A 10,806-nucleotide genomic window follows, 5' to 3' on the forward strand; every position below is an offset into this window, starting at 1 on the left:
AGACACATGGCCAAAGTCACAGAGCTGGGAAATGGTAGAGCAAGATTTGGAGCTAGGCTCACTCATTCCAGACCACTGTGGCTGGACAGCCCTGTTCTAACAGCCTGTCCCCTCTTTCAGACCGGCATCGATAGCTGAGTCCAGCCAAAAAATTGCCGTGCAGCTGGAGGGAGCCCCTGCCCAGGGCTTTCAGCCCTCCCTGGGGTTGGGGAGTCCCAGCACTGGGAGGTGGCCCTGCGCCTCGGGGCAAAGGTCCTGGGACAGTGACCAGAGACAAAAGAGCAGCAGCTGTCGCGCGCACTCCTAGCCAGTCTCCGCCCACGTGCACCGCGAGCTGAGGGTTGGGTGGGAGAAGTTGCGGGGTGGGTCTCAAGGGAGGTTTGAGCCGCGAACTGATTGGTTGGTTGAAGACCAGACCCTAAAATGGATTGGACACGTAAGGCCCGAGAACTCCTGCTGACTGGTCGAGGAGGAGCAATTTAACGCTTGACTGGCAGGAGGGATTCCACCCTCTATCGTCTATTGGCTGAAGATGAAATAACCTAGTTATAATTGGCTGGCGGGCTCAGCTGCAATCCAATCAAGGCAGTCGAGGGCCGCCGGGGGAAGGTGGAAATTAACCCTTTAGAGAATGCCGCCCGTCTTGGGCACTTCAGAGTCGAGGCTCTGGGTTGTTTCCTCGATTCTGGCCCGCAGCCCCAGGGCAGTGGGGCTCATCCTCCCAGGCCTCAGTGTCTTCCTGGTACCAACAGCTGAGGCCTGTGGGTCCCTCATTAGCAGTGATCACGTATCTCAATTTCCCCGCTAGTGGTAGCGGGTTGAGCGCAGCTAAGTCCCCCAGCCCCAGGCCTCAGTCGGTGATCTCGGGTGGAGGCACTGGTTCTCCGAAAGCGGAAGCCCCCGGCCTCAGTGTTCCCAGTGGTGTCCCGAGCTCTCGGTTACCACCTCCCTCCCACGGAAGGTGGCCTCAGGCCTCAGTTTCCCGAATGGTCCTCTAGGGTTGAACCCCCACCTCCCTCTCCCGCTTGAACAGGCCCGAGTCTGGCTTTCCCCGGCTCGCCTCTGCTGGCCAAGCCCCCAGTAGCCCACCGGCGGCGGCCAATGGCAGGGATGCTCCCCTCTAGGGGCGGAGCCGCGTCACGTGCCGGGAAGAAAGAGCCCGAGGCGCACCGGGCGCGGGGCGTGGGGCGGAACGACCATGGCAGGTACGGCGGGCCTGGCGGGGGGCCGGTGGGGCACCGGGCTGGGTGGCTGCACCGGCTCAGGGCGCGCGGCTCCGCTACAGCCTGTCGCTGCCCGTAGCTCCGGAACCAATGTCCCCTGCGGGCGCCGCGGGCGAGGAGGCGCCGGATGAAGACGAGGACGAGGTGGAGGCCGAGGACCCGGAGCGGCCAGGGGCATCGGGAGGCGCGCGCGGCGGCGGAGGCGGCGGCGGGGCGGGACCGGGGAGCTGCGGCGGGCCAGGGGGCGCGCTAACTAGGCGCGCGGTCACGCTGCGGGTGCTCCTCAAAGACGCGCTGCTGGAGCCCGGCGCCGGAGTGCTGTCCATCTACTACCTGGTGAGCGCCTCCCAGCCTCATCTCATTCCAGCTCGTGCAAAAAGGGGAAATCCGGGTCCAGTGTGCTTTCTTGCCGCAACTCGAGCCCCTGGTGTGAGGAGGGGAAACTGAGGCACAGAGCATCCTGACCCAGCAGGAGCCTTTCTGGGTGGGAGAACACTGTTCACCAAACTCTCCATTCCACAAAGGAGATCTTAGGCTCAGAGAAGACACTAGTGCCTTCCTGGCTATGTGACTTCACTCAACCTATGCGTATCCTAGTTTCCCCATCCGTAAAATGGGATTTTCTTTCCTCCCATGGGGTTGCATGAGGATGCAATGAATAAGCTGCTCAGTAGTGTGCCTGCTACACAGTAAGTCCCTTATGTGTGTTTGTTATTATTACCATTATTGTTATTGTTCTCTTTGTGAATGGGAGCAGCTTGTGAATTGAGCATCTGCTGTGTGCCAGGCTGTGTTGGGTGTTAGGGACCCAGTGGAGATCAAGTCACATGCAGTTCTTGTCCTTTGGGGCTCACAGTCCAGTGAAGGGAGTGGGGATGGGCACATAACTTGACAGTTTCAATCCAGGCTGATCAGGATGGTACCTAAGCTGGAAGCCTCCTGGAAGGAGGTGGGAGATGGGTGGCAAGCCCTGGGAAGCAGCATGGGGTCAGGGAGGACTTCCTGGAGGAGGGAGTCTTGACGAGTACCAGCTCCTGGGTCCAGCCAACCCACTGTCACTGCAGGGGAAGAAGTTCGTGGGAGACCTGCAGCCCGATGGAAGGATTGTGTGGCAGGAAACAGGCCAGGTGTTCAACTCACCCAGTGCCTGGGCCACTCATTGCAAGAAGCTGGTGAACCCGGCCAAGAAGTCTGGCTGTGGCTGGGCCTCTGTCAAATACAAGGGCCAGAAACTGGACAAGTACAAAGCTGCTTGGCTCCGACGAAACCAGCTCCATATGACTGCAACTGCCGCTGATGAGGTACATCCTTCAGCCTCTCTGACTCACTGCTGGATAAAGAGTGCCCAGAGAGAGAATGTTGGAGCTGGGGCCTGGAGGGATGAATAGGAGTTGATCAGAGTGAGATGAAGGGTAAAGAGCTTTCCAGAGGAAGGAATGGCATATGCACAGCTTTGTAGGCATGAAGAAACACATGATGCTTAAGGAACCATTGTTAGCTGATGCAACTGGAGATTCGATGCCTTAGTAGCTGAGGGGGCTGGCAGCATTGGCAGGGACCAGATTTTGGAGGGTCTTGAATGCTGTGATAGTAATACACACACACACATACACACAGAGGCTGGAGGTGATGCTGCAGTCTTTTTTTTTTTTTTTCATGTTTTTCTTTATTTGGCTGCATTAGGTCTTAGTTTCGGTTCCTGGGCTCTTTGTTGTAGTGATGTGCCTCTCTCTGGTTGTGGCTTGGACTCCCGAGTGCCAGGGCTTAGTTGCCCCACAGCATGTGGGATCTTAGTTCCCTGACAAGAGATCGAACCCAGATTCCCTGCATTGGAAGGCAGATTCTTAACCTCCTGACCACCAGGGAAGTCCCTGGATGCTGCAGTCTCGAGGCAGAATTTCTTGTTTTCCAGGAAGCCTTAGGTTTTGCTCTTAAGGCCTTTCACCTGATTGGGTGAGGCCCACCGACAGTATCAAGGGTAATCTTCTTTATTGAAAGTTAACTTATTGTAGATGTTGACCACATCAACCAGATGCCTTCACAGCAACACCTAGACTAGTGTTTGATTCAGTAACTGGGTACTATAGCTGAGCCCAGTTGACTTATAAAACTAACCTTCACACCACACCATAGGGCCATTCATTCAGGAAGCATTTAATAAATGCCAGCTGTGTGCCAGGCCCTCTTCTACGTGCTGGAGATAAAGCAGAGAGCCAAATGAGAAACATCCTTGCCTTCATGGAGAGAGAAACAAACAAAAGAAATAAGTCCATCTTATCATACTTTGGAAGAAGTGAGCAGGGGCAGGGGATGCAAGTGCTGAAAGGAATAGGATGGCCAGGGAAGGCCTCATTGAGAAAGTGACATCTGATCAGTGAACTGAAGGGGTGGAGGCAGGGAGCTATGAAGATTTCTGGAAAACAGCATGTGCAAAGGCTGGACCGGTCTTGGTGTTTTGGGGGAACAGCAAGACTCTGATGCGGCTGGAGCGGAGAGTGATCATAGGGAGAGAGGGAGGAGGGAAGGGCAGGGAGGCGAAAGGGGCAAGTCTTGGAGGGCATGGTGGGCTGTGGGGGAAGACTTGGGCTTGTACCCTGAGGGAAGTCGGATCCCTGGAGTACTGTGAGCAGAGTAGGTGTGGGGCCTGAGTCAGGTCCTTAGCGGCGCCCCCTGGTGGCCGCTGTTGGGAGAACAACAGGAGCCAGGGATTCAGGGTTCAGGTGGGTGATGATGGGATGTATCTGGCCGGCCTTTGAGGAGGAGGAAGTGGGTAAGTTCTGGTTAATTTTGAAAGTGGATGTGATGTGATTTGCTGGTGGATCTGATGTTGGTGTTAGGAGATGTCTTGTTCCCCCAAATGTTTTTGCAAGCGCGTGGACAGGATTACCCTCATCGGAGATGTGTGGAGGAGTAAGTTTAGGGGGATGGTCTGGGTGGCCTTGTTGAATGTGAACACCCCCTTTTGAGATGTCAGGGACTAGTCGGACCTGGGGTCCAGAGGTCAGGGGAGACCTAGCCTGGAGTCAGGACTGTGGGCAGTTGTCCAGGGGGCACACGGGGTTTGAGGCCCCTCAGAAGGGGTGTAGGTGGGGGAATAAAGAGGCGGGAGGACCCAGCCCTGGCCCAACGAGTGAGATGGGGGAGAATAAGGGGGTCCAGGAGTGGTGGGAGGTAAGCCGGTCAGTGCGGGGGTGGGGATCCCTGAGGAGTTACCAGGAGACGCTGCTGAGAGGAGGAGAGGGACAGAGACTGAGATGTGGCTGTTGGGTTTGGACAGAGAGGTCACCTCATCAAGGAAGGGCTTTTTAGGAGAAAGGAGGAGGAGAGGTTATTGAGAGAATCTGATCAACTAATCCAGGCAAAGTGTTTGCCAGCTGGATGAATGGAGCAGCAGGGCATATGCTTGGCATATGCCTAATGCTTTGCACGCATTATCTAATTTCACCCTTTTGCCACCCCTGTGGGGCTGGAAGTCATTGTGCCGTTTTACAGGAGAATAGAGCCTGAAGTCTGGAGAAGGCAATGGCACCCCACTCCTGTACTCTTGCCTGGAAAATCCCATGGACGGAGGAGCCTGGTGGGCTGCAGTCCTTGGGGTCGCTAAGAGTCGGACACGACTGAGCGACTTGACTTTCACTCTTCACTTTCATGCATTGGAGAAGGAAATGGCAACCCACTCCAGTATTCTTGCATGGAGGATCCCAGGGACAGAGGAGCCTGTTGGGCTGCCGTCTATGGGGTCGCACAGAATCGGACACGACTGAAGTGACTTAGCAGCAGCAGCAGCAGAGCCTGAAGTCAGTTTGTAATAGGCAGAGGCGGTATTCCAGCCTGAGCAACTGATCCACATCCTAGATTGTCTCTACTCACTCTCTCCCTCTAGTGGGCACCCGGGGCAACGACAGGAATGGCAGGTTCTGGCCTGCCGGAGTTCTTGGTCGAACTTGGGGGAAGGGTATGGAGAATCCAGCTAAAAGTCCCGTCGCGTTCCCCCCAACCCCGACCCCACCCAGAGCCCGGCCAGCGAAGGAGAGGAGGAGGAGCCGCTGATAGAGGAAGAGGAGGAGGAGGTTCTGACAGCAGCCTCAGCGGAGGACAAGAGTAGGAGACCGCAAGGGAAGGGCCCCTCGGAGCCTGTCCACTCGGGTAAGAGGTGTGGGGGAGGGGAGGAGGTGGGGAAGGTGGGGGGAGGTGGACAGAGCTCAGGCCAGGGAGGAGGCTGGGTGTAGAGCCCGCTAGAAGCCTGGCTGACTTCCCAGCCCTCGCTGCCTAATTTCACTCTCACCACCTGACTTTTTAAGCTCTAATTCTACATTTCTTGGTCCCACTGCCTAATTTCTTTATCCTTACTCCTCCATAGGATTTCTTTGCCCTGTTGCCTGATTTCTTTGCCTGACTGGTCCTCACCTGATTTCCTGATCCCTTCTTCTGATTTTTTAGTTTCTTATGTCCAGTTTGTTGACTTGCTGCCTAATTTCTTTATTTTTAAAAATATTTATTGATTGATTTGGCTGTACTGGGTCTTAGTTGCCGCTTGCGCGATCTGGTTCCCTTACCAGGGCTGCAACCCACGTCCCCTGCACTGGGAGCATGGCGTCTTAGCCACTGGACCACCAGGGAAGTCCTTTCTTGATTTTTTAAGACTGCCCCTGGAGTCTCCTTTCTTTCTTGGACTGCCTGGTCTTGGTTTTTCAGTTCCTGGCTGGGGAGAAACTGATACTGACATCTTTCTTTAACACCCCCTGCCAACTCCCCAGAGGCCACGCCCCCAGGGAAAAGGGTGGACAACAAGATCCGGGTGCCGGTGCGCTACTGCATGCTGGGAAGTCGTGACTCGGCCAGGTCAGATGCACCCCATGCCCGCTGGAAGAACCCCCACCCTCACCCCCATCTACAGAAGCTCTTGCAGCATGGGGTTGGGGGACAAGGGCAGGCAGGAGAAGGATGGAGACAAGGCCTCAGATCTTAAGAGCTAGCTGTGGGACCGAGGGAGCCAGTGTGTGGGTGAGGGAAGGGCCTTGGGGTTCCTGAGGCTGTGGAACCTTCCTGGCTCCCACAGGAACCCCCACACCCTGGTGGAAGTAACGTCTTTCGCAGCTATCAACAAGTTCCAGCCGTTCAACGTGGCCGTCTCCAGCAATGTGCTGTTCCTGCTGGTGTGTGCCCAACTCCTACCTTGTCCCTTAGGGCTCAGGGGCTCCCAGGCTTGGGGAGGGGCTGGTCCCTGCCCAGAGGGTCCTTAGAATAGAGACCTTGTCTGCTCTTTTACTATTGGTAAATAGTAGGCACTCAATCAATATCTGAGGAAGGAGGGGGGTGGGCTGACCCCCAGGACGGCCTTGGGACCAGGCACAGTCTGAGCGGGTCTTCCCATGTCCCTCCCCCTCCCCAGGACTTCCACAGCCACCTGAGCCGCAGCCAGGTCGTGGGGTACCTGGGGGGCCGCTGGGACATCAACAGTCAGAGTGGGTATTGGGGGCCCGTGGGCAGAGAGGGTGTTTGGGGGCCGGGGTCAATGTCCACCCCTTCTCCCGCCTCCGTGCAGTGCTCACGGTGCTCAGAGCCTTCCCCTGTCGGAGCCGGCTGGGGGACGCGGAGACCGCAGCCACCGTGGAAGAGGAGGTGAGGGGGCGCATGGCAACGGGGCATTTGTTGGTGAGGGGGCGCAGGCTGGTGCACACACAGCTGTCCTGGCTACCGCGTCAGGGTGCCTAGCGCCGTGTCGCCACTCAGCAAGGGTGCAGATAGGTACGTGCGAGCTCCAGTCCCTGCACCTGTGACCCCCACCGTCATTCTTCCTCTGCGCAGATGCCGCCAGCCCCTTCCCCGCTCAGACTGCCTATCACCTGGTAAAGGCCGGATAGATATTAAATGCCCTCCTTCGATGTTTTCATAACAGTGCTTAGTATGCGCCTAGCACTGCACTAAGCACTCCACGCCCGCCTTTTCCAGCATGGTCAGTTCCGGAGGACAGAATAGGTGTGCATTTGGTGCACAGCTTTCTCCACCTGCCTCTTCCTTTCTCTTTACGCTTGTGCTTGCCTCTACTTGCGTTCGCACATCTGCCTCTTTATTTATTGAGCACCTACTGTGTGCCAGGAATTGTTCCTTGAGCTGGGGATATAGCAGTGAGCAAAATAATATTTTGCCTTAGATTTACAATAGGAGCATTTGTTATTTTATTATTATTATATTATTATTCTATTTTGGCTGCGCCACGGCGGCTTGCAGGATCTTGGTTCCTACACCAGGGATTGAGACCCACCCCTTGTGGGGCTGTGAGAGGTCCAAGTCCTTAACCACTGGACCACCGGGGAATATAGGAGGCTTTAAAAAAAAATTACTTGTTTGGCTCTACTGGGTCTTTTCTCTAGTTGTGGGGGCTTCTCTTATTGCGGAGCTCGGGCTCTGGAGCATAGGGACTTAAGTAGTTGCGGCTCCCAGGCTCAATTGTTGTGGATGGGCTTATTTACTCTCCAGCATGTGGAGTCCTCCCGCATCTGGGGTTGAACCCTTTATCTCTTGCATTGGCAGGCAGGTTCTTTACAGCTGAGCCACCGGAGAAGCCTGGAGCATCTTCTTTATGTCTTTGTTGACTGTCCCCCTCACTGGATTTGCTGAGCGCGGGGCAGGGTCTGTCTCGGTTGCTCACTGATGTATCCTCAGGGGCCTGGTACACAGCAGGCGCTCATTAAATGTTGGCTGTGTGTGCCTGGCGTGCTGGTCGCCGGGAGTGGCGTGCACGCACCAGGGCTGGTGGAACCCCACCGTCCCGCGCCGGCCCCAGCCGCGTCTCTGCCCTTAGATCTACCAGAGCCTGCTCCTGCGCGGCCTGTCCCTAGTGGGCTGGTACCACAGCCACCCGAATAGCCCGGCGCTACCGTCGCTGCAGGACATCGACGCGCAGATGGACTACCAGCTGAGGCTGCAGGGCTCCAGCAACGGTTTCCAGCCCTGCCTCGCCCTGCTCTGCTGTGAGTCCAGGGAAAGGGGTGGGCCTGGGCCCTGCCGGTCACCGAGATCCCAGATCCAGCTCCTTCTCTGTGTCTCCGTCTGCAGCCCCTTACTACTCTGGCAACTCCGGCCTAGAGTCCAAGATCTCACCCTTCTGGGTGATGCCGCCCCCTGAGGTAGGCGGGGCTTCCGGGGAGGTGTGGGTGGGGCCCTGCGTGGTTGTGGGCGGGGTCAGGAGGGCTTGTTAGCGGCGGAAAGCCAGTACTCTGGTTCCCGGCTCATCCGGGGAGCTGGGGCCTCAGTTTCTCTCATCTGTGAGGTAGGAACATAATAATTGCGCTGAGGCAGTAGGTGTGAGTGATGTTGAAAAGGTTGGGGCTCCAACTGTAGCAAGCTGCCTTGGCTACCAGTATGGCCTCCGACCTGAGACCTGTCTGGTTTCATTCTCCAAGTCCAGTCTTGGAGTCAGAAATCAGCTTTAGAAAGGAATTTGGGAGCCATGGCCACTCCTGTGTGTGTCTGTGATGGAGGCCACCCTGCCTCCCAGGTCACATTGCTGGGTTCTTCTGAGACCCCACATGGCTCTGAATCTGATCCCAGCCCAGAGCCAGGCCTGCAGTGTGGATTCCCTGGCCCCCAGCCCAGGGAACTTCCTGCTGTGCCCTGAAGTATTGGGCTGGGGGGCGGGGCGGGGGTAGCTAGTGGTGACCAGCTTGTCTCCGCCAGCAAAGGCCCAGTGACTATGGCATCCCCATGGATGTGGAAATGGCCTATGTCCAGGACAACTTCCTGACTAATGACATCCTCCATGAGATGGTAAGCTGACTCTGGGGTGGTGTGGGTGGGGGACCCTGGGAGGAGCAGGCGGGGGCTGAGGGCGCCCCACTAGTTGGCCATAACTCGAGGAGTCAGGAAGCTGTGGTTGAAAGTGCCACATCAAGACCCAGATCAGGTCTCTTCTGCTGCTGAAAATCACGGGCTCTAAGGATCAAGCCCCCAGTCTCTGCCCCGGCCCCCCACCCCCCCCCCCCCCCCCCCCCCCGGCCTCCTTGCTGTTCTGGAAGGTGCTAGGGACGCTCCTACCTTGGGCTTCTGCACCTGCCACTGATTCTCCCAGTGGAGACATGTGAGGACCCCAGGTGTTACTTCTGCCATTCAATAGGCATTTTAAAAAATGGAGCTAGTTCATCACACCTGTGACTTCACAGATGTTCCTGCTCAGACTAAGGCTAGGTAGGCCAGGGAGTCTTTCAGGGCTGCAGAGGTAGAAAGAATTGCATTCAGCGATTCTTCTGCTTCTGGGGGAGGCATCTCCTCCTCCAGGCAGCCCTCTCTCCTGCCAAACCCCTTCATTTCCCCAGGGTGGCACTGCTCGGAGGCCCCTCCCTTGGGGAACTGGGTAACCCCTACGTGCTGTGCTGCGTTAGTCCAGAGGCCCCTTGAAGGGCGGCAGCGGCTGGGGCTCATGTGTTCCTTTCCCACTAGATGCTGCTGGTAGAGTTCTACAGGGGCGCCCCTGACTTCATCAGGTTCCAGGAGCCTTGGAACCAGGAGCACACCTACCTGGACAAGCTGAAGGTGAGTGAGGCTCACACCTCGAGTCCTGTGCAAACTCTTCCTTTTGTAAAGATCTCAGGGAGCCCCACAAGAATATATCCAGAGCAGCTCGAGGAAAAGTGAGTTAAGTGAGCTTGTACAAAAGTGTTTTAGTCAGATATAAGCGCTGCCAAAGAAAAGTCACCTTTGTCACACAAGGGTGGTGACAGTGGTGGAGATGGCTATCAAGTACGGATGAAGATGTAAAAGCCTGCAGCCCTTGTGGCCCTGGGGCTATCCTGGCTGAGACGCTGCCCCTGAACAGGAGGGGCTCTGAGTCTAAAGCACAGCAGAGCTGAGCCAGGCAGAGGGGCTGGTGCTGGGAGTAGGCCGATCCAGTCCGCCCTGCACACCACCCCCCCCCCCCCCCGCCCCCGTTAAGTCAGCGGTCTGTGTCAGCAAGGGCTTGGCAGCTTTTTGTGTTCTGCCTGGGAGTCATTCTCAGAAGACACATCTCACTCGGCTTTACAGAGAACCAGCTTCATATGTTTGCTTGTTCTGTTCAGACTGAACAGAGACCGGGGCTTAAAGCTGCCACACTGGTCACTTCCTACCGCGGTGCTGGGTGGGAAGGGTGGGCGTGGCCTGGTCGCACGGGGGGCGGGGCGTGTGAGAGCAGACTGTCGAAGGTGTGGAGGAATCTTACCCCCACCCCCCACCTCCTCCCCGCACGACATTCCTAGGCCCAGGATGCACCTGGAGGTGTGGTTTTAGGGACACCACCGGGGTTAGCGGAGCCCTTAGTGGGGCAGCAGCCCTGAGGCGCCGGACCTGCCTGTTTTCAGATCTCCCTGGCCAGCAGGATGCCCAAGGACCAGGGCCTAGGCCACATGCTGGAGCAGGTTTACAGCCTCCTCAAGCAAGGGAACTGAGGGAACCACTCTTCAAAGACAGGAGAGGGCGTTGATCAGACGTGGCCCCTGCGCCTCTGGGTGATGGGATGGGTCCAGGGCTTCTGTGGTGTTTGTCCTGTGTGACTTGACTGTGACAGCAGGGGCTCAGATTATATAATAAAGGAGAAACGGGCCAGGTG

At 56.8% G+C, this 10,806-nt stretch overlaps 1 protein-coding gene across 2 annotated transcripts; it reads left to right on the forward strand.

Moving 5' to 3' along the window:
• The first annotated feature begins 643 nt into the window (after positions 1 to 643).
• Positions 644 to 10,800, forward strand: MPND (MPN domain containing). 2 transcript variants are annotated; one of them, XM_025293230.2, is made up of 13 exons: positions 644 to 1,205; positions 1,286 to 1,559; positions 2,288 to 2,524; positions 5,237 to 5,369; positions 5,981 to 6,065; positions 6,283 to 6,379; positions 6,616 to 6,688; positions 6,769 to 6,845; positions 8,029 to 8,197; positions 8,283 to 8,353; positions 8,904 to 8,993; positions 9,663 to 9,755; positions 10,559 to 10,800. In XM_025293230.2, the coding sequence occupies exons 1-13, from the start codon at positions 1,102 to 1,104 to the stop codon at positions 10,643 to 10,645; spliced, it is 1,590 nt and encodes a 529-aa protein (XP_025149015.2). In that variant the 5' UTR covers positions 644 to 1,101; the 3' UTR covers positions 10,646 to 10,800. The 2 variants fall into 2 exon arrangements, with proteins under 2 accessions (XP_025149015.2, XP_006042565.3); XM_006042503.3 differs by having other exon boundaries at positions 646 to 1,205; positions 1,303 to 1,559.
• The last annotated feature ends 6 nt before the right edge of the window (positions 10,801 to 10,806 follow it).

Source organism: Bubalus bubalis, chromosome 9, assembly GCF_019923935.1.
Source record: "Bubalus bubalis isolate 160015118507 breed Murrah chromosome 9, NDDB_SH_1, whole genome shotgun sequence".
In the NCBI taxonomy this organism is placed as follows: Eukaryota; Metazoa; Chordata; class Mammalia; order Artiodactyla; family Bovidae; genus Bubalus; species Bubalus bubalis.